The 26,189-nt window shown below is 39.7% G+C and overlaps 1 protein-coding gene across 23 annotated transcripts in view; it reads right to left on the bottom strand.

Annotated features, from left to right (window-relative positions):
- BCAS3 (BCAS3 microtubule associated cell migration factor) overlaps positions 1-26,189 on the bottom strand; it is a 519,095-nt gene that overhangs the window by 106,593 nt on the left and 386,313 nt on the right. For 12 of the 23 annotated variants that reach the window (XM_074320579.1, XM_074320576.1, XM_074320587.1 and 9 more), the window contains one exon: positions 16,681-16,737. The exons of the other annotated variants lie outside the window; for them this stretch is intronic. In XM_074320579.1, coding sequence (XP_074176680.1) covers positions 16,681-16,737 — 57 coding nt within the window. The remainder of the gene's footprint in view (positions 1-16,680; positions 16,738-26,189) is intronic. 23 annotated transcript variants of the gene reach the window in all.

Genomic DNA, 26,189 nt, shown 5'->3' with positions numbered 1-26,189 from the left:
AAAGGAATGATAAAAAAAACACACAACAACTTTACAAGCTGTTTTGAGTCTTGAATTAAAAGGAGTAATCAAGCAAGGCTGACTTATAAAGGGTCAGGGGGTAGCATCCTGCAGCAGAGAATAAGCAGACCCTTTTCCTTAACTGTCCCCTGCCCAGCTAAGTCTGAGAAGGAGGATTTTCTTGGGTAGCAGCCTCTCTGAACATATTCTCCCTTCAATATCTAATAATTGCCATCTAACCTCCTTTCCCTGCGCACCCACTCCCCAGGGAGGTACTTACCTAATGGGTAGGCCCTTTTTAGTCTGGTTTTAGTCTCTGGCTCTTTATGTCCTGACGGGGCACCTCGGTCTCTTTCTATGACTTCCAGGCAAAATGTGTCAAATTAGATAAATGCGTTCGATGCTGGTTTGGGAGAGCTGTCATTCCCTAAATGATTTCTTCCCACACCCTTTGCTCCTAGAGTCAATCAGAATGTGTATAATAAAAGAATCCAACTTGAGAGGATCAAAATCCATAAATAGAGGTTTTTGTTTGTTTGTTTTTTCTTTAACATTACTAGTATATACGTTGTAGAGCAACGTCAAGAGGTAAATGCAGCACATTGGTAAAAGGAAGATTAAGCCTTATCCTGTTTCCAAGGAGATTCACCACGCCAAGATAATTTTCTTCTGCTTCTATGGGCATGGTTATTCATGGTGTTTTACGGCAGCACTGTCAGACACTCATCAGTTTACCAAACTATGTTAGCCTGTATAAAGTGGCCCTGTGAGAAAGCAGTCTGCTGCAGTTGTCTGACTTGGCCTCTGAAAGCTTTCAAAGTCAACTACTGAAGCCCAGCCAGCATCTAATTTTACCCGTGAGTTCCAGGAGAGAGTAAAGCTGGTGGGAAGATTACAGAGTTCCTTGAAGCCCTGACCTATAACAGGAAGAGAATTGTCAGCCTTCATGTCTCTCACCCTAAATCCCAAGGAAAACAACAGTGGCAGGGCGTTTTTATAACACGTTCCCATTGTAAAATTGCGTATTTCAGAAACATGATGCCAGCTCCCTCATTTTCCATAGACCTCGTGTCAGGATAAACAGATGACCTTAAAATGAATATTTTTCCTTAAGCCTTTCAATTCCAATTTGTCTAATGGTCGTGGGGCTTCTCTGGGTTTTCTTGTAAAACTGTGGAAATCTACTGTTTTCAAATTGGCTAATGCCTCTACACATTTAACTCTGATCACTGCACTAATGTCCTGGGAATTTCTGGGAATGTTAGTGTGAAAGACCACAGTGATTTCAGTTGCAGGGGCATTCTGAGCTTTCTGTAAACAGATTGGAAAAAAATAGCGGTTTGAAGTTAGGTCTTGGCTTTGGCATGTAGTAACTTGGGCAAGTTACTGGACTTCTCCAATACTTATTTGTCAAATGGGTGAAATAACACCTCCCTTAAAGGGTTGTTTGGGAGAATTAATGACAATCTATTTTAAGCAAACCTGCACAATGCTTAACTCACAGCGCAGTTCAATAAATAGTACGTAGAGCCAGTCTAAAGTGATAGAAAGCAAATCCACAGTTCTATCCAGTAAAGATGCCACACAGTGACACCCCCTAAGGAAAAAGATGACCTCAGGTGCCCCTTAAAAACACCAGGAGGATCAGCCAACAGGAGAGCAGAAGTGATAGCAAGTGTCTGGTGTCTACGGAGATCTCCGGTATGATTGTCCTAGGCCAGTAATGGACAACTGCCCACTCTAGGGCTGATGAAAGGGAAAAAAACAACAACAAGAGAACCAGCTCCCGTGGGTGGAAAACTTCAAGGCTTCATTAAAATTCTTATGCTGACCACTTGCTTTCTGGGGTAGCAGCTCACGTAGTAGCCAGTAACCTAAGAATGGACTACGACTTAGGCAACCTCAGCTTCCCCAGTGTTGAGCAGACAATTTGATGTTCTCAACCCTTGTGGATAGAAACTGACAATTGCTGTGCTATTAACATCAGGGCTGGAATCTAGGAAGAACGAAGCCCAAACCATCCCGGGACACTGTAACTCTGGGTCATTATCTGGCTGAATTTCAGCATTCTCAAATTGTATGTGCCCTTGAGAAGAAGAGAGATCAACCCAGATTAGTTCTGTGAGTTCTGCTTACTACCCCGGTCTCTTTCAAAATAAAAAAGTAAATAAAAAGTAAAGCTCATACTACTATTTACTAAGCAACTACAAAGTACCAGGCACTACTACTAGTCTATCCCCACATACCACTCTTCTGCCTACTAGAAGGAAACATTTTAGAAGGGGCTCAGATACTGGAAAGTGCCTTTGGTATCTAACAGAGGATAACAAGTTTACTTCTGACATTCAAATAAGCTGTTTAGGAGAGAAGGGCAGTGTATATACTTAGACCCTTGGGTTTAAGAAGGAAACTCATCTTTTAATCAGAAACGAAATAAGAATCCTCAGGAGCTCAAGGCTCACCACATCTGTCAGTTTAGAGTGGATTAATAAAATTAAGAGGGACAGTAAAATCTTATCTATGGGGAATTATAAATACAAATCCATATGCTAGAATGGGATGAAACAGTCAGTTTCAATATTTAGCTAGTGTTCTGTGTGTGATTCTCCCACAGAGTAACACCGAGTTCCCAAATAAACTACAGGGGTGTATAGCAGTCCCCATTATATTAGACGAGTCTACTAAAATTACTATCAATAAATACCGTTTAGAAAATTATAACATAAGGGGTGAGCATCATCTCCCTTACTTAATCTGTTTTGTTATTACCATCAAGGGAAATAATCTAACATTTATGAAGTACCTATTCAGCCAGGCACTCTAAATGTTATTTCATTTAATCCATATAATGATACTATGAAGTAGATAAAGTTATCTACATTTTGCAGAGATTCAGAGGGTGAAGTAACGTGTCTAAGGCCAACAGCTAGTAAAGAAGTGGCAGACCCAGGATTCAATCCCAGATAAACCTGCCTCTAAACTTTGTGTTCTTGTGACCTTACCATGTAACATCCCAGGTATCATGCTACCTATTACGCTGGCTATCTAGAGACAAGAAGTCACAACCTCTTTCCACAATGAGTTTCAAGTCTGAGAAAAAGATGATTCAGATATATAAATAAAAACGACGTAAGATAAAATGTGGTAAGGGCCACGTGAGGGCAGTGAATATTAAAGACAAAGACATTCAGAGAAAGAGAGGCAATTTCTGATTTGAGTGATCAGAAAAGGCCACAAGGAGTCGGGGTATTTGATCTAAACCTTGAAAGATGAGTAGAAATTCTATAATTAATTAATGAAGAGTATATGAAGGGACATTGATGACACGAGGGCTTTTCAGAGGAAGGACACAAAAATATGAAAGTGGGAAGACAGAAAGCACACTCAAGCGATGATAAATAATTAAATGTGGCATTGAACAAAGGGTTCATTTAAGGAAGAAGTGGGAGATCAGGGAGATCGGTTTGAACCAAAGTGAAAACGGGAAGGGAGACTTCAGTTTATTATTACTAATGGAAGGTGCTGTGCTATGTCACTGCATTTAGACTCATGAGACTCCTTTGGGGTGATCTGCTATTCACATTTGTATAGAAGAAACAAGTTAAGTGAAGTTCCCACATTTATTGCTGAACAGAGTCATACTCTGAATTATTTGATTGTCCCCAAATTCCATGTTACCTTAAACAAGAAGTTAATGAATGTGGAATTCTATTCTTTGAAGGTGGCAACACATCACTAAAGTTTCCCGACCCCCCCCCTTTTTTTTAAAGATTTTATTTGGGAAGGGGAACAGGACTTTATTGGGGAACATTGTGTACTTCCAGGACTTTTTCCCAAGTCAAGTTGTTGTCCTTTCAGCCTTAGTTGTGGAGGGCGCAGCTCAGCTCCAGGTCCAGTTGCCATTGCTAGTTGCAGGGGGCGGAGCCCACCATCCCTTGTGGGACTCTGAACCGGCGACCTTGTGGTTGAGAGCCCACTGGCCCATGTGGGAATAAAACCGGCAGCCTTCGGAGTTAGGAGCACGGAGCTCCAACTGCCTGAGCCACCGGGCTGGCCCCATCACTAAAGGTTTTGAGGAGAAAAATTTTGACATGATCAAAATATTTGCTATTTGGGGATAACTACAGACTTTCCTGGGCCACTGCAGTAGTCCGTTCGAAGGAGGGTAACTTGGTAAAAAGAGTTTTTGAAGGAATGATGAGGACATGAGTTGAATGCCAGAGTTCTACCCTTTATTGGCAATGTGATTGGAGATGAGTTTCTTTCTCTAACTAAGCCTTGTCAGTAAAATGGGGTTAACAACACTTATCTCATCGGTTTAGGTTTAAAAGGATATAATGTGGGTGGAAATGTTCTATAAGTATAAAGCATAATGTAAAATTATTTTTAAATCCAAAATTCTTGATTTGGTAGAGAAAATACCTCAAACAGAACCTGACTTCACCTGTAGCAATTGCTCAGAGACATACTTATATGCAGTAATAAAGTCTACCCCTTCCTTTGGATTCCTGTGCCATAGGATACAAACAATCCAAACCCCCTTAGGTCCCTTTTGAAATGGTTACTTTTGGTGTGCCCCTGTGTCTTGTTCACCTGGAGATCCTACTTATTCCTCTCTGGCCCCAAGACTCAATGGTTTTATAGGTGCCCATCAACCATGGATGCATACCACTTCACTGACAAAGGCATTACATTTTTAAAGATCAACAAAAAAGAAACTACCTCTTGGTTTTAAGATGGAAGGCTCAATGACCCCATGTACTGTGGTCCAGTTCAGGGTCATTTTGAAGGCACTTTGAAACATAGCACTTCCACGTTAAAAAGGAAGCCTTGATTATATAATGAGCCATTGGCCCATTTATCCTATGATTACCAATAGAGGTTGACAGTGGGTAGGAAACATTTATTTACTGTAAAATGTAAAGATCAAGGTCAGAAAATAAGTTATGATATACTTGTAACTTGGAGTTTCAGAAAATAATCTCTCAGTTTGATCAGACTTACTTTTCAGGGGAAAAAGGATAGTGTGGCTTCTCCCATCCCTAGTCTAGGAGCAAAGGTGCACAGAGTAGCTTGGTGAGAAAATCATCAAGGCCCCAAACTTCCTTCGAGTCAAACCCCATCCACTTATTATTTTATTAGGTGTTACTGAACACCTAAACAAATTGCCAGGACTTTATTACAAATCGCTCAGGGAAAAGAAAGCTGTGGTAAGGTTCTCCACATGAGCAGCTCTATCAGGAAACCTGTAAGCCCTACACAGTCAAGTAAAAAAGTGTCTATAAAAGTCTTCTAAAGAATGAGTATTCTGATAGGAAAGCTTCACTCAATCCATACACTGCACGTAAACCAACTACTGAGATAGGAGCACAAAGCTAAGTCTACTCTGATTTCAGGGCCACAGGGTGTAAGGATGTGTCCTTCGTGGTTCCAGAGAAGGAAGGGAAGACTTACGGGTACTGATGATATTCATAAGTCTCCCCCCATCGGTAGTCACCTTGAGTTTCCCATGACTGTCAAACTAAGAAGAAATATGGGAAAGTGGAAACTAAAGAAAGTATATTCTGGAGGGGTTTTGGAGGCTGTAAGGGAAAGAAACCTGGGGGCACTCATCCAAGCTCTCTTCTTACCTTGTCAGGTGACCTTGAGATGAGCAGTTACCTCTCGAGCTTTGGTTTTGCTTTTTGGAAAATTAGCAATGTGATTAGTTGGGAAGGGTATTTTTGACAAGCACCAGAGAAGGGAAAACTTTGATATTTTCATCCAACTCAGGGGTAGAGATGAGGATGGAGAATCTGTTCCAATCTCTGGTAGGCTCCAAACAGGGCAAAATCTGAAACTTCAATAAGTCATTGTGTTCCTGCTGTGATAATTACAGCTCTTTGAAAATCTGCTTTAGTGCCTTCAGAACAAATCTATATTAATGAAGCCAGAGAGTCCCAAAGAGGAAGGTACTAGGAAAGAGAGAGTGGGATGACACAATAGACTGTCTCAATGTAACCAGGCAATACCAGAACTTAAAATCTTAAAAGATAAAAGCCAAAATGTTCTCATGGAAGGTTGGGATAAATTTATGATTGATTTTTCTAAGTAAATAATGGTTGACATAGTTGTAGTGTTGTTGGTAAGTACGCAAGACCTTTCCAGCAACCAAATACTATCCTTATCTGCTATTTAAAGCAGTATCGTTAAATTTTCTAATCCTACCAACTTCTTGATCAAACGTTTTAGAAAAACAGGAAACTGATTTGACACTAGGGCAAAGGAGAGAAAAAAGCTCAAGGAAAAGATAACTGAGGCATAAACTAAGAAAGTAATTTTACTTTCTAAACCAGTGAGTCTTATATGAAGCAAAGAAATGTGCTTGTCACAGTTTTAAAGCAACCTGAAAATAAGTCTTCCTTTGAGTAGCATTATTATGTCAAGCCTCAAAGGACACCGCTGTGGGTGAGGCAGTACAGTAGCAGCCCAAACGGGGTTAAATCTGTTCAAGGTTTTAAATAAAAAACAAACATCCACTTAACTTTTATAGGGGATTGTTCTGTAATAATACCAAAGGGAGGGGCTGGCTCTCTTGAATTTTTCCTCCGGGTTGTCTCTATGCTGACTAATGAATAAGGTTGCAACTGGGGTTTTATGTAGGGTCGCAATGGGCCTAATGTTCAAAAAAAAAGGATAAAGGATTTAGGTCTTGTGGGTATTATCCTAAGGCTCTTTCTCTTCCAGTTTTTCTTTTATGTATAAATAAGAGCACCAGTCAATCATCACATTATAGTAACAAGAAAGAGGCAAATCACTTTATCTTTCTGAGACTCAGTTATCCCACATGTAAACTGAGGAGATTTAAATATAATATATAATTACTCAATCATCTCTAAAGTCCCTTTCAATTAAAATTACATAGTGAAGTTAGAAAAGCACCCCCTCCCCAAACAACAACAACAACAACAACAACAACAACAACACACTTCTAAACCTATACTCCTCAACTGGAATATGATGGTAGGACTTCACGAACCACTGGCCCAGAGGTATACCTGACTTGTAATACTGTTTATTCTGCCCTTCAATCCTGGTGACAGTCTCCTAGTGATACAGTTGATACCCCACCCCCAAGCCCAAATGCCAGAAGGTGACTATTGATGTAGCAACTATAGAAACATTAGTGATAATGGCTGAGCTCCCAGATGGCTCAATTGGTTGGAGCACGGGCTCTCAACCACAAGGTTGCCGGTTCGACTCCTGCAAGGGATGATGGGCTGTGCTCCCTGCAACTAACAACTGGACCTGGAGCTGAGCTGTGCCTCCACAACTAAGATTGAAAGGACAACAACTTGACTTGGATGGAGCTGATGAGTCCTGGGAAAAACACACTACTGTTCCCCAATAAAAAAAAAGAAAAGAAATACACACTGCTCCCCAATAAAGTCCTGTTCCCCTTCCCCAATAAAATCATTTTTAAAAAAGAATAAGCTAAATTAAAAAAAAAACATTACTGATAATAACAACGCAAATGATAGTAATAATGCCAAATAAATGTTATTATTCTTAATGATCATAACAGCAAACATTATTGAGCCCTTATTAAGGGTCAGGCACTGTAATTGGTACATATATTTCTTCAGTCAATCCTTATAACAACTCTATGAGGACTTAACACTGATACCTCCATTTTGCAGATGAAGAAACTGAGGCTCAGACACAGAGCAGTTAGGCAAGTAGTAGGAGCAAACAGTATAGCAATAAATCATTGGATATTCAAAATCCAAGAGGGAGGGGGTCTGGCTACCAAACAGTACAGCAGGATGCGAAGAACAGGGTAGAGTTCCTAAGACAGAAGGCTTAGTCCACTGAGGTGAAAGCCAGTGGATTTAGCTGAGAGAGAGACGGATGCCACTACTGACTCTGCCACTACTGTTGCATGCAGGTCAATTTCCTTGTCTATGAGACAAGGACAGAGGATAAGATAACCTTTAAGGCCCTTTTCAGCTCTGACATTCTCCATGAGGGGCTATGTTCCATAAGGACTCAACAAATGTTTGATTCCCAGGCTTTTTTTTTTTTTTTTTTTTTAGTTCTTCATTTCTATTTTAAAAAATTGCCCCCGTGGCCCTGGAATGCCTGCCTCCGGCCCCTCTGGAGCCCTGGGTTATGTGAAAGCAGCCGTGCCAAGCTGGCCCATGGGCGGGACTGACTCTTCCTGGCTGGCTTGTGACATGTTCCTGACGTACTGTGTGGTCAAGGAGCTGGAACTGGGGGGGCTGAACAAGGGCCAAGCCTTGCACTTCAGCTTCCTGACCTGGCAGCCATTCAGAGAGACCCTGCTAAGTGCTATTTCCTAAATACACTCTCTTTTCATAACAATCTTACCACATTGCTTTCCTTTACAAGCGCTCTTAAAAAAGGGAACTGGACTCCTTCTGGTTAATCTACACAGACTACATTTGGAAACCATCAGAAACTGAACTCTAAACAAAACGTTATTAATGTGTTGTAATCTGCCCTCTATGTTGCAGATGAAAAGAAAATGTTTTATAGTTTCAGAGCATACGTTTTAATTGCCTTTTAAGAGTGCATATACTTTTAGTACTTAGTGTTATAAAACTGTAGTATCTGTTTCTTGATAACTGTTGAGTGATCTCAGCTATTTTTATTAGTTTTTTTCCTTATCCTTTTTTCCCTTTTCCTCCTAAACTGCCACCCATACAAAGTTCCTTTAGTTCAAGCTTGATATAGGGCTCACGTATTTGAGATCTTCATTATAAATAGCTCCTTAACAACCTCCACCTCACTATAAAACACTTGTTCCTGAAAATGAGTTCTATAAACAAAGATGGAGTGGGTGGCTTTGTCTAATAATCCAGGATAGCTGGGAACCTAGCAGTCTAGTCTTTTCCCAGTTGCTATTGCTTTTTATGGGGGCCAGATGACCTACGGAGATCTGATGCTCTTGCTACTTTTCTCAACTGTACAGCTTTGTCCCAAGAGACTAACATATCAGTCATCAACCCAGAGGTTTCAAGGGCAGAGTCTTGGACACACCAGGATCCAGTCTTTTTCTTTCAGCAAGGAATCCCAAATTCATTTGAATCAGGCCTGAAGTTAACTGAGGGTTTGGACTCTCCTCCAGCTTGTCACCAGGGTGACAAACCCCTGGAAGGCCAGGTCACTTGACAGAGTCTGCAGAAGCTGAGGTCTCCATTGTCTCACCTTCCAGTTGGCCAAACAGTGCTCAGCTCATGGACCAGTGATATAAGACTGAATCACAGGCTCACGGGAAATGAAATGACCTTTCTGAGCTAAGGGTTTCCTGGGGCAGGGGCAGGGGATGAAGGGGTTTGGCCATCTGAATCACTGGCTAGGAGGAAACAGTAGAATTAATCACTGAGTCTGCTGAGTGGTCCAAGCATGAAGCCCTCCTGGTGATGTGAATGAAGCACCACAACAGCAGCCACAAGCGACAAAACCTTTGTGATAAACCTTTCCAGGATTACGCAATGTCCGATCATATTCAAAAGCCAGATTCACAGACTGCTTGGACCAGAAGGGCCCATAGAGATGATGTGGTTCATCACTCATTTTCAGGTGAGGAAACTGAAGCCGAGATGGGCAGTAACTTGCCCAACGTCTCATGGCCTAGGTGAGCTTAGAAGCCTGATTTCTAGTTCTCCATCCTGGCTCCTCACCACCTACTTCCATCAGAAAGGAAAGGAAGCATCACTGAAAGGAATTCCCTTTAGTTGTCCAAATATGGGAGCCTGTGCCCTTTAATTTCAGTTTCTTTTTAGAGATAGTCATCTTCCTTATCGCAAACATTAACTCAAATGTTTCTTACGACGTCTCCAGTGTTTCCCTAATGCCTTCATGACTCACTGGATATTATGGCTTGATACAGTACAGAGCTGTGCTCGGTTACAACCTTAATTTCTAAAGTGATTTTTTTTTTTTTTTTATGAAAAACAAGCCTTGCACAATAGATTGAGAATTCTTCCAATGGCTCAGCAGGCCCTACTTTCACAACACACCAGAGTTCACACTGTGTGAAGGAGCAGTTGCTCATAAACCTACTTCTTTCCTTTAAAATTATCAAAACTTGAATTTTAAATTGCGTTTCCTTCCCGACTCTCCCTTTAATAACCTTTTACTTTATATGTGTGCTGAGGAGGATAAATGAACTAGGAACATTGAGGTCTTACTGCATACCATCATGAGGCAAAGCTCTCTACTGGGCCCAGGGAATGACCATTCCTAAAACTTCCACCAAACAAACCCAAGGAAAAGAACTTCTCTAGAAAAGCAAGGTCATTTCACAGCCTTCTCTAGTTCTACAATGGCTGCTGTTATTCAGTACCTTGTTTTTTGATCCTCTCCAAGCCTGCCTCATTCAATGTCTGATTCTTAATCTTTGGGGCAGGTGACATTGTAATACCCTAAAAAACAAAATCAGCTCAAAACAAAGCTTTAAACAATTGGCTCATCACATTTTTTTGTATTCCATGGGTCTATAAACTAGAGCCAGCGAGTCTTTCTCCTGGGTGGTAATTATAAAAACTATTGGGCAGAGAACTAGGTAAACGTCGTTGGAAATAACTCCTTCTACCACCATTCTACAACCACTTCTAAACTATTCTCTTCTGAGATACTGGAAACAACATGAACAAAGAGTTTTTCTATAAGACAGGTTAAGGGAAATCTCTTCCATTCAGTAGCTTTTGCATGAATTGGTGCTCCTAAAAAAAATGATTTCTTCAGCCAGGGACACAAATTCTAACGCTGGGATACTAGACCTAGAGTCTGTCTCTCCTGCTGAGATCGCTCTCCTTAAGATTTCGGCAATAGTTTTTGGGTGTGTTTCGTGACTTCTTGTGCTAGCAAATAAGCCTTTGGAGGATTAAAATTAACTTTTCTCATCCTAATTTAAGGAGCACTCTGCTCTGGGAACATTAAAAAAAAAAAAAAAAGCCCCGGTCCTGAGCCAAATACCCAGTCTAGTAGTGCTGATAATGATTTCATGCTCTTATTTTAAAAATAAAAGTTTTACAGGAGTTGTAGAGGAAAGAGGGAGAAGATATACATTAATCTAAACAACTTCCTCTCTTTAAGATCAAGGAAGAATGAAGTTTTACGCTACAAGTATGTGAGAGTATATTACTACTTTAAACGACTCCAAGTGGTTTAAGGCATTAAAAGTGAACATACTGCTTGAAACTTCTTGACCTACAGACCTAAAGCAGTCACTCACCTTGTCCTATGGATCCTAATATGGACAAAACAGAATATTCGTCCATATTAGAAGTCCTGGTGTCGCACGTGTTAGAAAGCTTAAACTCAGGCTGTCACAAGTGGTCATGTGCCACAAAGCCGGCCAGATAACTCCCCACAATGACACACTCCTGGAATGACCACTGAGGGACTCAGGTCACTGCCACTTCTTCCCAGCTGAGGAAGCAGGAAGTGGGCGAGTCCGCACCCTGTGGCTTTTGCCCTCCATCCTCCCTAGGCCCAAGGCTCTGTGGTAATTCATGCCAGGCTGGGGCTTAGACCCTCCATTGCCATTATGTTTATGAGTTGTTTTCTTTGAAAAGTCCTGGGGGATAGGCTGTAACCACTGAAGGGAGTAGTTCTTTACATTTCCATTTGTTTTTTTAAGTATTATCAGCCATAACTAGAAAATCTACTCCTTTACATTTGGACAAGGAACACAGAAATTGCAGGAAATCATCCATTCCAACTCAAAAGCAAAAACAAGCCTTTAAAAGTGCTTCAATTTTCAGACTCAGATAGAGTACCATCCATGATAGGTACAAAGGGGTGGGATCAGAAGAGGTTCCCTTGGCTGCCTTCATACGGAAAGGATTCAAGAAGTGCTCAGGAAGGCAGAAAGCTCTCCAACAGAAGCTAATTCAAAAGAGATTTCCAAGACAACATCCAAACCAAAGAGATGTGGAAAACTTTAGAAAAGCATCCTAACAAAACATCCCAACAAAGTACCCTAACTCCTTTTTGTAAACCCACAACTGGTAGGAGCAAAGTTCCAATGTGACAGCCTTTTAAAGCAGCAAGTTGCAACCACAAGTGTGGTTGCTCTTCCAGTGTTATTTTCTTTGAGAAAATTAAATGGGTGGATAGGGAAGCAAACCCACGAGGACTGTAGTTTACAAGTCCTGAGGCCTGGGAGGTAAGATGCGTGGAACCTTGGAGTGGGGGCCTCATGGTAGAGAGAAGAAATCTAACCTTATTGCATGAGGTGGCTAAGATCGCTAGCTGCTCATCAGGCAGAGTATACTGCTCTATATTTGCAAAACTACTCAATAAAATTTTACTGGCAAGGCAAAAGGAGAAACATCTGCTGTAGTCAAGAGCAGCTGTGGTCAGCAATAAGGCAGCTGGCACAAGGTCAAGGCTGTTCTTGCTGGTAGGTGGTATTGTGGTCACCAGTAATTACTTTGGAGAATTTCATGGAGTCAAGGATAACTAAATGGACAAAGAACATTTTATTTTACTTTCTATCTTTAGCCTAAGAGCAAAAATCGTGACATGCTGTACAGAATTCAGAAGTCCAATGCAGGCCATATTTTTCACAGCAGAACTTTATATCTCAAAGACTGGAAACTCTTAAATCAAAGTATTTCAAACAATATGTTCTTAATGAGTGACCTCTCCACTCATTATTTCTGATTGAACAGTTCCTATAGATCGCATTAGTCTTTAAGTGTTTCCTTCTGAAAGATATATAATAGAATACTATAAAGAAAATGTGAAAATTGTATTTAGCAAATCAATAAATGTTTCAAGTTTTTAAAAACCTCATCTTTATCAGATTTGCACGATATCTCCAAAGTTAAACAACTCTACATTGAATGGGAATTTGGAGTGTAAATAAAAATCTGTTCAATGCATGCAGTTGCAATAATTTTTCACAGAATGATGAATGTCTGAAAGTAGAAGTTAAATTAATATACAGTGTACTTAAAAAATTAAACACTTGGGAAATAACCTTTTGAGCCACGGGAAAATGACAAAGTCTAAGATATTTCAATCAAGTTAATTTCAATACCGAAGCAATGCATTTTTCTCACTAGAAACTATATGGAAAAACAAATTAACCAAAATGGGTCTCCACATGATGGGATAACATCAGCCCCAAAGAGAACTTCATGATTGCTTGTCAGTCACAGACACTCAAAGGCAAAATGAGCCATATTCATTTTAAATCATGTCAAGGCTGAATGTTTGATACTGTATTAAAATGCAAGCATGACTTGCATTTAAAAAAGAAAAGAAGATTCTCTTACCAACCAAGAGAGAAGAGCCACAACAATAGGTATAATTCAGGTAAACAGGCTCCAGTGAGGCCATGCCAGCTGAGCCATGTCCAAAATGTTATTAGATATGCTATCCCGATACGTAAGTCCACTCCCTGACCACCGGGGCATTAGAACATCCTTCGATAGTTTTGGAAGGAGAGGGAGAGACCCAAGGACAAATTTCAATCTATTTTAAACCTATTCCTTACTCAACCATCTCCGGAATGCTACCTTAGACAGACCATGTGTGGGGGCATGATAGGTACAGGGCACTCCCAGGACAGAAAAGAATCCTTGGTCAGTATGTGAGGCAGGCCAAATCATGGTGTTAGAAGGCTAGTATTTTAAGTGTCAGCCCTCTCAATCACCGTGGGACCTTCGGCAGATCACTTGAACCCTCCAAGCTTCATTTCTGCTCATAGGAAGAGTCCTCCCGGTTTTAACATTACACTGAGTCCACAAAGACTACGTAGGTCTCTAGACCCTAAAGAGCTGCCCCATCAGCTCCGCAGCCCTCATGACTTTGCACGAGGCAGTGAGAGGTACCTAACAATCTCCTGTTGTGTTTCCTTCAATCAGACCTTCACTACCATTAAAAAGAAGTACAAAATTTAGGTGTTTCCTTACAAGCTGCTTTTTATCATAGCCCAAGACATGGTTGTTACAATAAAGCCTACCCTCTGAAACCACCAATAGTAGGCAGAGAAGTACTTTGATTTGCACATATAAAATTTTCTATCATATTGTTTGGAAACAACTTTTTCCCTTTTCCATTTTCTAGAGATCAATAATATTTGCTTGAATACTGCCTAAAATTACCATCTGTTAAAGTGCATTTAGAAAGATGAATAGCAACATCACAAACTACTACGCAATTATATAGCCGTCTTAAAAAACTTTGCTCCTTCCCTGTATATCCCATTTTGTAAAATTTAGAGTAAATGAAGTCTATGAGCATTAGGCAATTTTAACACTAAAGTAAAATAATCTTCTGGATTTTACCTATTATTACTTTTTTATGGAACATAATTTTGCTAACTTCTAGTCACCCTGTTTCCAAACTCATGCCTTTGCTCATGTTATTCCATAGACTGAATGGACTTTCCTTAAATTTTTTTTTTAACCTATTGAGAACCTACTTCTTTGTTTTTTAAAGATACCACCATCTAAAGAATTGATGAAATAAACCCTGATATATCCAATGATGGGATAGTATGCACCCATCATATGAGAGTATAAATGAAATTCTCAAAGATCTGCTGGGAACAAATTGGGGTTAGTTTGTGGTAGTTAGAGAATGGTGATCAATACTATTCCTTCTAGTCAACATTGGCTCAAAAGTAGTGAGACAAATGTCTCTGCAAAAAGCAGGTAGAAGAGAAGATATGAATGTGAATTTCCCTTTTAGCTTCCTGAATTTCAGGCTCTTGGCATTTCATGAGATCATAACGATAGGTTCTGCCACAGCTCTTTGCAATACTTGCTTTCAGGAACATCCTTCTAATCAGAGGAAGGGTCTACCTATCACAGGCTAGTCAGTGAGGAAGTTCTTGTCATGTCTAAAGCATCAAATATAAAGAGAGGAGGGCTGGGGTCTGGGCCTATCAACAGTACCCAAATATGGATTGGGTTCAAAATAGATGTGAAAGTTACTAAAACACCACTGTAAATATATTTATGTGTTTGAAGAGATAGTGATTTGTGAAAGGGCTAACTAGGCCATATCTAAGGGTCTCTTTTAGGTCTAATTCTGATACTTATATTGTCTTCCTCATGTACTTCTTTCTCTTGGATAACAAGAGCCATTCTGGTCCAGGATGTACCTACCAATGGAAAATCATTCCCCTTTCATTAACACACACACACACACACACACACACACACACACACGCACCCTGAATCTTATTCCATTATCATGAAGGTGCTTAGGTTTCTTAGAAAAATTAAGCATTTATTCAACAAACATTTTTTTAACTACCTATGTGTTAAATGCTGTTAGTAGGGAGGGAAAGTACAATTTTCAAACTGGTTTTACCTATGAACTATTATTTTATTTGGCCTATTTAGTTTCTCTCCTCTTCCATCATTAGCATAAAGAGACAAATACATTGTTGTGTGTGTGTGTGTGTGTGTGTGTGTGTGTGTGTGTGTGTGTTAAAGCACGGCATGAGACAAGTAGAGAACAACAGAGCGAAGGAAAGATGCAGGTGCTGGGTAGTCAAACAGGCTGACTTACCAGCGTTGCCACTTGCTCCTATATACCAACCTACTAATCAATAATAATAGCAAATTCCTCCCTGACTTTCAGAGTCACTTTCAAATAGTCAAACCTCTAAAGTCAAATCTACGGATTTAGTGTATCTACTGTATAGAGGGTCCCCCAAGGAAAGCCTAATTGGATTGTAATTTTGGGTTGGATTCTTTTGACGGGTGAGAGATGGGGGAGAAGGGAGAAAGGGGTTGAGGGGAAGGAAGCAGAAGGTTTCTCATGGCAAGATTTCTTTCATGCCCAAACACAGGAAAATTCCCAAGGAAGACTGGCATATTGAAATCTAATCAAATGCCTAACCTATTTTTGCCCTCGAATTCTTCAAAATCATTTCAAGAATAACAACCCTCCATACCTTTCAAGAAAGCTTTTTTTTGGGGGAAACTCTAGTTAAGATATACTTCAGTGTGTTTGAGGTTAATTTTAAAAAAATAAGCCCTTTACTCATAGGACTCGATATTACAGGCAAATGAATTTGGTCCACTGAATCAGATCTGTTTTGAACTTCCTGTGGTATGTGTGGTAAAATTGGTAAGTTTTAAATGTGCCTCAGCTACAACTCATTCCTTGTGATATCATGGTGTAGTGGCAAGAGTATGGACTTTGGAATCGGAGAAACCTGAGTTCAAAGCCTATCTTCTTCTCTTAGGCTTAGTTCTCTTATCTGTGAAATGAAAGCACTACTCTACCTGGCAGGATAGATTTGAGAATAAGAAATGATGCATATAAAGTGCCTATGGGCGTGTCTGTCACAGACTAGTTATTCAATAAATGGGAGTTCCTGCCATTATTATTATTATTATTATTATTAATTGAGGTGACATGGTTACAATTCCCAAACATCCAAAAGATGTTTTTACCTACACCAAAATACCTGTCACCAAGACAATGTAACTGCCCTCACAGAAAACTCCAGTCAAAATATTTTTATCATGTACATATTTAAAACTCAAGTATATAAGACTTAGGCGTGTGAACTTCCAACACAGCAGTTATGGCTTCACATACCTGAGTGTTCTTTTAAAAAAATATATTCACATTTAAAAGGTCAAGTTGTAAAGCCATTTGATTAAAATAGTAATAAAAGAGTAAACATTAACTCACAATTTCTCCTTTGGTCTTTACTATTCCAAGTGGTATCACCTCCAGAATAAGCTGCACCTTAAGACATTTTGAGATTATCTTGATTAAAATCTTTAAGTTCTTAATTTTAAGTAGGGAAAACCTAATCTCCAAAAGCCAAGTTTAATACTTTTAGCATGATCTAGATCTTAACAGAGCATGCCATCCTCTGCTACTCCTGGAATATTAACACATTGAAACATGATCACCCAAAGTAAACGAAATTCCCTTTTTATATTAATTTTAGAGCCACTGACAAAACGCAAATAATTAACATTACAAGGGAAAGATTGCTCATCATTAAGCCACCCTAATTTCCAAAAGCACCATAAATTATAGAAAGCTTATCTCTAGAATTTCAACAGATTTCCCAAAGGTTTCAGAGCTGTCTGCTTGAGGTCTTGCAAATTGAATTAAAAAACAAAACAAAACAAAGCAAAAACATACCCCCCCCCCAAAAAAAAAAGTATAGTTATAGTCAGTACTTCAAACTCAAGCTTTCCTCTTGGGTATGTACTATCCTTAATGATAATGCCATTCAAACTGGTGTGTCCTCTCCAAATTTACTATGCAGAGAATTTGTTTGAACCCAAGCTAAATAATGACGTTGGTGCTAATGAACTCCTAGCAGGTTATGCTATGTTAACCTGCTCTTTTATTCACTCTTGCTTTTCTTTTCTTTGTTTTTTCTTCCTCTTCTTTTTTTTTTTTGTAATTTCTTTTTGTTTGTTGTTGTTTTTTAAATTAAAATATATCACTCTTGCTTTTCAAAAATAAGCTCACTAAATCAGCATCAGCTCCTTCCCCTAAGAACTGTAAACCCAACCTAGATGCCATATTCAGGAAAAATGGACACAAAGACATGCTATATTGTTTCTATTGCTAAAAATATCCACTAATAAATTGAAAAATCTGAGCCATCCAAGCATTTGGATTTCTTATTTGCTTGTCTGGTCTATCTGCAATATCCATTTCGATTTTTGCTATTTCTAGCCATGAAGCTATCACAGGAGTTGGCCTCAGGGCCCTGAGAGGAAATCTGGCTTCCACCTCTGGGACACACGTTTCAGTGCTTATGTCTGACTGACCCTGCCAATCACCCCTCCCAGAAGCCACAAGCCTGGCTTACAATAACAGAGTATATCAAAGAGGACAGGAAAGAAAACAAGACGGTGGCAGGGTCAGCAGAGGATAAGAATACGGTGAAGATGCCCTGTGGAAACCGGGAAGTGGGGAGCCATATACTAATGGTATCAAATGTGTTTCTCAGAAAAGGCAACGTCATAAATGCATATAAGACCTAAACTGCCCAAGTCACCTCTGTACTACTGCAAAAATCACTGTCAAAAATAACTAGGAGAGCAAATTGTCTCGTTATGACGGGATTGTTTAAGAAAAAATATTGCTGTTCGCATGAACTTATTACCTAGAACCCATATTCTTAAGCCAACTCAGAGTGGTGATTATGATAACTGTATGTTGATCTCCAATACAAAGATTATTAATGTAAAGCAAGTCTCTTCACTATAACCATCCAATTCAAGCATAGTGTTAATCCATTAAAATCAAGCTTCTTGCCGCCATATAAAAATATGCCTAATCCATCCTGCATTAAGATCATAAAGTCAGCAAATTGAAAAGGCATGGAGAGTAGAATAGAAATGTGGTTAAGAGGTAGGGGGTCTACAGTCAGTCTGGGTTTGAATCTTGTCTGCCACTTATGTATTCACTGTGTGATTTTGGCAAAGTTACTCAGTTTCTCTGAATCTCAGTTACTTAGTTTCTCTGAATCAGTTTTTTCAGAGAATTATTATGAGGGCAGATGGTAAACTTTCAATACATGTTAGCTTATTATTATTAAAGATAGCTATGCAAAAGCTAACGATAACTTTTCATAGCTTCTTGATTTATCAAATAAAGGCGACTTGCTTAGGCCTGGAATTTTCAACCTACTTTTTAGGCTCAATCTACTTTTTCAGACTTCTCTTCTACTACTTCCCTTCACATTCCCGATTCAACTTTCCTGCCTCTATTCCTTTATTTCTGCTGTTCCCGCTGCATAAAATCACCTTTAGAGCCACCTTTAAAAATTCAAGCCTACCTTCCTTCAAAGTTAGTTCAATGATACCTTCTCTAAAAAGTCTTTCTTTATCTTTCTCATTCCACCTTCACTAAATTACTCATAAAATTTAATAACCTTTTGGCAATTGACAATTTCATGCCATCTGCTATACTCATTTGTATATAAATAGAGTATCTAGCACAGGGCTTTGTCCATAGTAGCACTTAATAAATGTTTGTTAAAGGAATAGACGAATACCCATTATTATCTCTCCAACATAAGATCTAAGAGAATGAGCAACTTGCCTTCACCCTCCCACTTCCCTACAGAACACCAGGAAAATGCCACTGCCTCATTAACTCTGGCGGGACAGCAGACAGAAGTTGCCAGGAGTCTGAGCAATGCTAGTTGGCACTGTTCTCTTTGCCATCCAAGGAGTTAAAACTGAGTCCCGAGGAGATAAAAATCTCTGGTTTTATTGTTTAGTGAGGCTGCCTGACAAACGAAGATCCAGTTGCAATTGTAACATTCCAAGCTCATAAGGCGCCAAGTTTTACTAACTATAATTTAACGGGTCCGACTGCTGCAGTCCAAATTCTTGTTTGGATAATCAGCCTTTGTTTGAATATGTTCAAAAACAGTACAGGCTAGCATTAGCCTCTGGGTATGTCATGTGAGCTGATTACCCTGTGGCTCCCAGTAGCAGAAACTCATACACAAGAGGAGGATTATTTTCCTAGTATTACTGTTAGGCTAACATATAATCAGTCTTTTCCCCCAGTCTCCACATCTCCTCCACAGCCTCCCCCAACCTTTTTTTTCTCCTGTCTTTCTTTATTCCTCTCTCTGTTTTTTTCTTCTTTCCTTTTTTAAAAATAATTCAAAAGTCTTCTTTCCAAGTTCACACAAAGTTTAAAGGTGAAAAGGTCAAGAAAGTTTCATGGCTGTGGCTGTTTAGAAAGGGGTAGGATTGACTGGGGTCTCTAGCTCTGCGTCTGCTACGGGCTCAAAAATCTCATATTTCACTGTACTTCTGTAGCGCCCACTCTCCTTGACACAATCTGTCTGGAATGAAATTAAGCCTTTGTTAATAATTTTTTACATAATAGAATAATAATAACTCTACCTGCAAATAATCATTTCATACATAGGCAACTCAAGTGGCTCATTTGTTTAAAAAAAAAAATTCCAAATTCTCAAACTTGTATTTTAATTGATGGGATCTCATTTGGGATCTGCCCATCCAGCCTGCCTGCAATTCATTCGACTATAACTAGCCAAGAAGGATTCTGGAAACTCTGCACCCATCCTGTCACCTGGGCTTTGTCTGGCTATTCCTAAACAACCCGAATGAGTTAACACACTAAAAATGTTTAAGACAGTGTCTGGCTGACAGAAAATCCTAAACAGTATTTGCTATGATTATTTTTGGGAAGAAATCCTGACTCAAAGGTACAGTTCTAACAATCAGAGGAAAAACTGCAGGCTGGGAAAGGCTGGAATGATTAGCCTTCCGTATGTGAGTTGGTGAAATAATGCAAACTGAGAAACTAAAGTGGGAGTTCTAAACTGGTGTGGAATTGTAGGTGTAAATCGGGCCCCAGCAGCTCCTGCATTGCTAGAGGGAAGCCCACCAAAGGAGAAGGAAACTCCGCTCCCTGGGAGGGAGAGCTGTTTATTTTGCAATTAACAACAGCAAAGGAACACTTTCAGAAATTTTTTCCTGGAAGGCTCAGAATTTAATCCTATACAACAGTTTGGTATTGAATCTGCAAGGTATTAGCTGCGATGACAGGCAGAAATGAGAGTACTTTTGAGCGGGCTCCAGTTAGAGAGGGATGGAGAGAACCAAGAAAGGCCCTTTTAGGGCCAAAATTCCAAACTATGCAGTAATCTAGGATTTGAGAGAGGAGAGGAAGAAAAAAGAGGGAGCTGCACAGCAGTGCTCAGTGGGAAATGTTTAGGAAGTGAGGTCTAATGGTGGAAGATTTACCATTTCTCTGCTCTGCATTCTTGCATCATGCATTCTGGGGTGAAGGAAGAGGGTTTCTATTGTGAATTTCCACAACTTCTAAAATAGTTGTCGTATGTTTAGATCTGTACCTGTCTTTAATATCAATGAATTATATCTTCTATTAACTTAAATCATATGGTAATTTGAGACCATTTTTTTCTCCCTGATGTGGGTAACTGAATGAAAAAAACAACACCCACTGATTTTAATAATGCTTAATTCACATTAATTAGAATTATAGAATACCACAGCTGGAAGAGCTCTTAAAGATCAAATAAAGTAGAAGTGCCTCAGGGGCCAGCACTGAGGCAAGACAAGGATTTTCCCTGTACCCTCCGTGAATGACACATCTTCACTCATATTGGGATCTTGTAGAATATTTCACTAGAAAAAGTTTCTGCTTTGGAGAGAAGGGTTTAAGAGAGAGATCTTGAAAACCAAAGAGTTGGTCCAATCCTTTCATTTTAAAGTTAAAGAAACACGGAACAGGGAAGTTGTGATTTGTCCAAGGTCCCTCAGTGAGTGGAGGACAGGGTTAAGACAAGAATCCCTCTCCAGCCTTCCAGTTCGCATCTCCTTCATCCACAAACCTTATCTGTCTGCTCCACTTTTTAGGGGAGCCCTCCTGTTACTGTGTTTTTGCTCACAAGACTGCAACCTAAAAAGAAACCCTTCTAAGAAATATTTAACTAGCACAATAAGTCACATTAACAATCATTTTTTAGATCTGGACAATGAACTAAGACAAGTCTGGTTGATGGCCATCTTTAGTTGTAAAATCACTTCTGCGAAAGCCATTAACCACAAAGTGTTCTGGGAAGCTCAGGTTTTATAACAAAACCTGTAAAAGCCTGGGGTCAGAACTTTTCCCTGGGGCGCAAAGGTGTGAAGCTTCCGAAATGAAACTTGGGCATTCAGAACCTTCCTCATCAGCTCTAATCTTCACCACCTCCTTTCCCTTATCCCTCAAAAGAGAGTCGCTAGATAATATGTAGAAAAACAAACAAAAACAAAAAGAAGTATTTTTAGCCTTTCCTTAAGTGGTGACAAAGTTTATCACACTCCCACTTAAATTAGTCACACAGGTTAGTCCCAAGGGAGAGCAGGCTAGCTACAGATCATTGCAAAGGAATGACTACTTGGAGGCCTAAAACAAACACTTAAGCACATGGTTCCATCTGGAAATACAGTCAAATAGAAGCATATTCCATGAAATTCCAAACTGATGCAGGCAACATAAGTTTGTATCTTACAATAGTAGCTCAAGTGAGCTGCTGTGGTCTGCTGAGTAGATGTATGACTGTAAAATAATAATAAACACAATAGTATTTTAATAATGATAATAATTATGATTGCCAGTACACATAATCACAAGGGCGGAAGATGAAATTAACTAGAGCAGCAATGGGGAAGAGAGAGAATTGAGAATAGGACTTGCAAAGAATTTCCCATCATTTGGCTTCTTTTTCCTTTTCAGAAAGAGAAAATGGGTCCTGGATCCTCAGGATGAAACTTGGGACTTAGGGTTGTTAAAGATTTTCTTCACGAGCAAGAGGGTTTTCAGGGCAGCACTAGCACGTGGGACTTGAAATGGGTTATATTCTTGGGTCTGCCAAACTGCCATAAATTCAGCGAAGACGAGTGTTTCTCTGTCCATAAAAGAACTCCCCACACCCTGCCACATAATGCTTTTGAGGTAAATTAGGCCCCTTCCTGACTCTTTTTTGTCTAAATGTATCTAGTAATGAATGACACATTACCGCCAGTATCTACAGTGACATAAGACACGCATGTTTATCCAGAATTACCTGTTTCCAAGCTCTCTGGGAAACTAAGCATGTTGTACAGGAAAAACACAGAGCCACTGACTTTGTGGAATATTTTAAAATCCACCACCTTACTTCTTCTGAAAACCGGACTGCTTAATACCCGCATGGTTTTGTATTATAGACGTGTAACTCAAGAAAGAGATGGGTTAGAAACCCATCTTCTTTGTTTGCCACTTCATGAGTTTATGATCTTGAGCAAGTGCCTGAACTTGACAAAACCTGTTTCTTATCTGTAAAATGGGAACAGAAGACAGCGATAATAAATATAACCTTATCAGTGTTTGCAGTATTGCAGTATTTCTGGGAGTATGTAGTGGCGGGCCAGGGAAAGCTATTTTGCTTGAGAGTTTTAGGGGGAAAAATTTAAGTAGTTTGACAAACAAATGATTTCTATATTAAAGCAAACATATACATTGTGGAAGAGAATATGATGTCACCACTCATAGTAAGATGAGACCCTGGCTTCGAGAAAAATTTTAAGCTGGTAGCAGACAAAGCAGTGGCTCCAGAATTGGGGGTTGGGCAGAGGGACACAGAAGCATCTCTTCCCTGCTACGCTAGCTACTTAAATGGAGAAGTTTCCAAAGCACAAGAATGTGGTTCACCAACTTAGACTAGGGCTGCCTAAAAGAAAAATTATTATATTTAGACACAGAAAATTGGTCTGTGACTCAAAAGGTGACAACTTTCATTCTTTAGGATAACATTCAATGATTTTGGAAATACTGTACTTATTGGACCGCTTACATTAGTCCTTTCAAATCCTTTTAAAATATACTATAAATTATGGTTTCCTGTTCAGGCAGCTTCTCTGGTTAAAGATTTCAACGTGTCTATAGTCTCCTTGATAATTCCTCAACACTACTGGGGCTTAAAAGAATCTTGAAGCAAAATGATAAAGGACTGTCCTGCATCTGCTCAAGGCTTCAATTAAGAGCCCGGTGACTGGTCATACAAATAGGAGTCATCCTTGCCAAAATGAAGAAGGTCCTGTTGCCATTTCTACTGGGCTTGGGGGTGGTGGGGTGGTGGGGGTAAAGCAAGAATATGCAGAAAGGAATGTAAAGGAAGAAGAACTCTTACTAAAACAAGATGCAAAACCCTTCAGGAATGAAAATCAGAGTCTCCAGGTGGGAGGGAGTCTAGGGCTACACCTGTAGCTCGGCCTTTGCTCTTATTTCCACAGGGATTGACTCAGGGCTAAAAGGAAAGTGCGGCTAACCCCACTGCAGGTAAGCTGTTCTTCCCGTTATAAAGGCTCAAGGATTTATTTGCAAAACCCCATTTCTATGTTTGGCCTTAATGCAAATTTTACATAAAACCATGAAGAGAGCAAAAGAAAATCATCATAGAAAATATAAAGAGCATAAAGAGCTGTTTCTTCTGATTCTGAAAACCTCTCCTCAGATTAGAAGGAACTTTCCAGAGTTTAAGCCAGTGTGCTCTAACCTGACTGACTGGCAAAACTAGAGGACCTTTGCCTGATTTCTTCTTCCTTGGCTTCCAGCCCTTCTCTCAGCCATGTGACCTCAGGGCACATGAGGTCTCCCAGCATCAGGACTGACTCTACTCTCTATGCGCTCATCTCACCTTATGCGACAGCGAACACAAATTCCCCCCAAAGCTAAAGCTCTTTTCTGTCTTAAATCTCCCACAGTCCCTGGGGTCCTGTGTCATCAATTATAGTTTCGGGTCTGAACAACATGTTTGGGTTTATAACAGCATCGTGACTAACACCTACCCACAGAGGCCAAATGAATGATCTTAACCTGGGATGGATTTCAGCAGGGTCCCGAACCCCCTAAAAGCATATGCAGCATTGTATGTGTATAAGCGTCTGCACATGTTTTTCTAGAGAGGATTCATAAATGTCACTAGCTTCTCAGAGCGGTCTGTGACCCCAAAACATTGGAAACCACTGACTTAGCTTTTCCAGGTTAGGCTGTGGAATGTGTACCCCTCTAGAACAGTCTGTGAGGACTCAATCAGGCGACTTCTCCATCCCTAGACAAAAAACTGGTCTAGCCCAAATCTACCCATCCTGGCTAACAGTATAATGTTGGCATAACTATAGAGTGACCATGACCTATACAAAGGGGCTGAAAACATATGAGTAGTCTCCATAATACTATATGTAAAGAAAATAAATCCTTTGAACAATTACTAATAATTAAGCTCCAACCCTCCCTTTCTTGACTGCACCCATTTAAAATAGGAACAAATCACCCCTTTATCTCCATACTGAATCATGCTACAGTCTCAGGTGGAAAAAGAAGCTGGGAGAAGAAACTGATTGCACATGATTCAAGCACAAGCACACATAAGTGTTTCTGGATTGTAGGGCTAAGATGTTCTGGGCTTATTATTGCTCGTGGGTCCAGAGAGATTTAAGGATCTGGTTCCAATTAGATGCTCTAAGCTAGTAAAACTACATCCATAAAGACACACTTACAGAACTTAAAACTAAGATAATTAAGATGCCGAAGAACCTGATAACTCCATGCCTCTTCCTTCTTCATTTGTCATCCATTTGAAAGAAGAAGACCGTATGATTATATGAATTAACCAATGGCGGCACAATGAAATAAACTAATCTGAAGGGATCCTAACAAACCGAGCACTGATACAGTGAATCTTTGGGGAGGAAGTGTGTAAGTTCATGACCTTTGACACAGTGGCCAATGGCTAAAACCAACACAAGTGTAAAAGTTAAACTTCAGAAGCAAGTGGAATTAGATCAGTTCTAGGAATTCAGACAGCCACTTGTTGAGTGAAAAAGGGTCACTATATTTATTTAGCACATACTCTGTGTTCTTCCAAGGTTGTTAGACCTCAATACAAAGGCAATCATGGTCAGGAAAGAATGAAAGGAGCGATGAGTCTTATTTCTCAAAAAAAAAAAAAAAAAAAAAAGCCAGCGTAAAACTCACATGTCTACCAGGATGGACTTCCTCTCAGCGATTGCTTTCATTCTGTATAATGGCTGACAATTCTCTTGTGGCTGACTGAGCACAAAATTTATTTGAATCAACTTCTTCTGGCATGTCAAAAACCTCTGTAAGTGGTAGCTAAGGATATCAGCATGGAATGACTTTTGAGTTCAGTTCTAATGTTTCTCTCTTTGTGTTCGTACAACCAAAGGCAGTAGAGTAGAAGAATGTGTTCTACATGTAGATATGGCTGGTCTGAATTAAATTTGTGCTGTAAGTATAAAATATACAGCAGATTTTGAAGACTTGGCATGGGGAAAAAAAAGAATGTAAGGTAATTATAAAATTAATTTTTATATTGATTAAATCTTGAAAAGCTATTTAGATATACTGGGTTAAATAAAACATATTACTAAAATTCATTTCACCTGTTAGTTTTTATAGACCAGGAACCTGAAGAACAGAGATGATAAGAACAGATATGTCCAAGGTCACAGAGGTAAGAAGCAGGTGAAAGCAAGATTCAAGTCCCAACTGACCAACTGACTCCAGAAATACATGAAACACTGCAAAGTATTCAAAGCCCTACACTCTCTAGTCTAACTTGTCAAATATTCTCTTTTCCTCTCCTCGCCATACCCTGTGCTACAGACAAA

This window comes from Rhinolophus sinicus, linkage group LG15 (assembly GCF_036562045.2).
Source record: "Rhinolophus sinicus isolate RSC01 linkage group LG15, ASM3656204v1, whole genome shotgun sequence".
NCBI lineage: Eukaryota > Metazoa > Chordata > Mammalia > Chiroptera > Rhinolophidae > Rhinolophus > Rhinolophus sinicus.
This window is presented reverse-complemented; position numbering and strand designations above follow the sequence as displayed.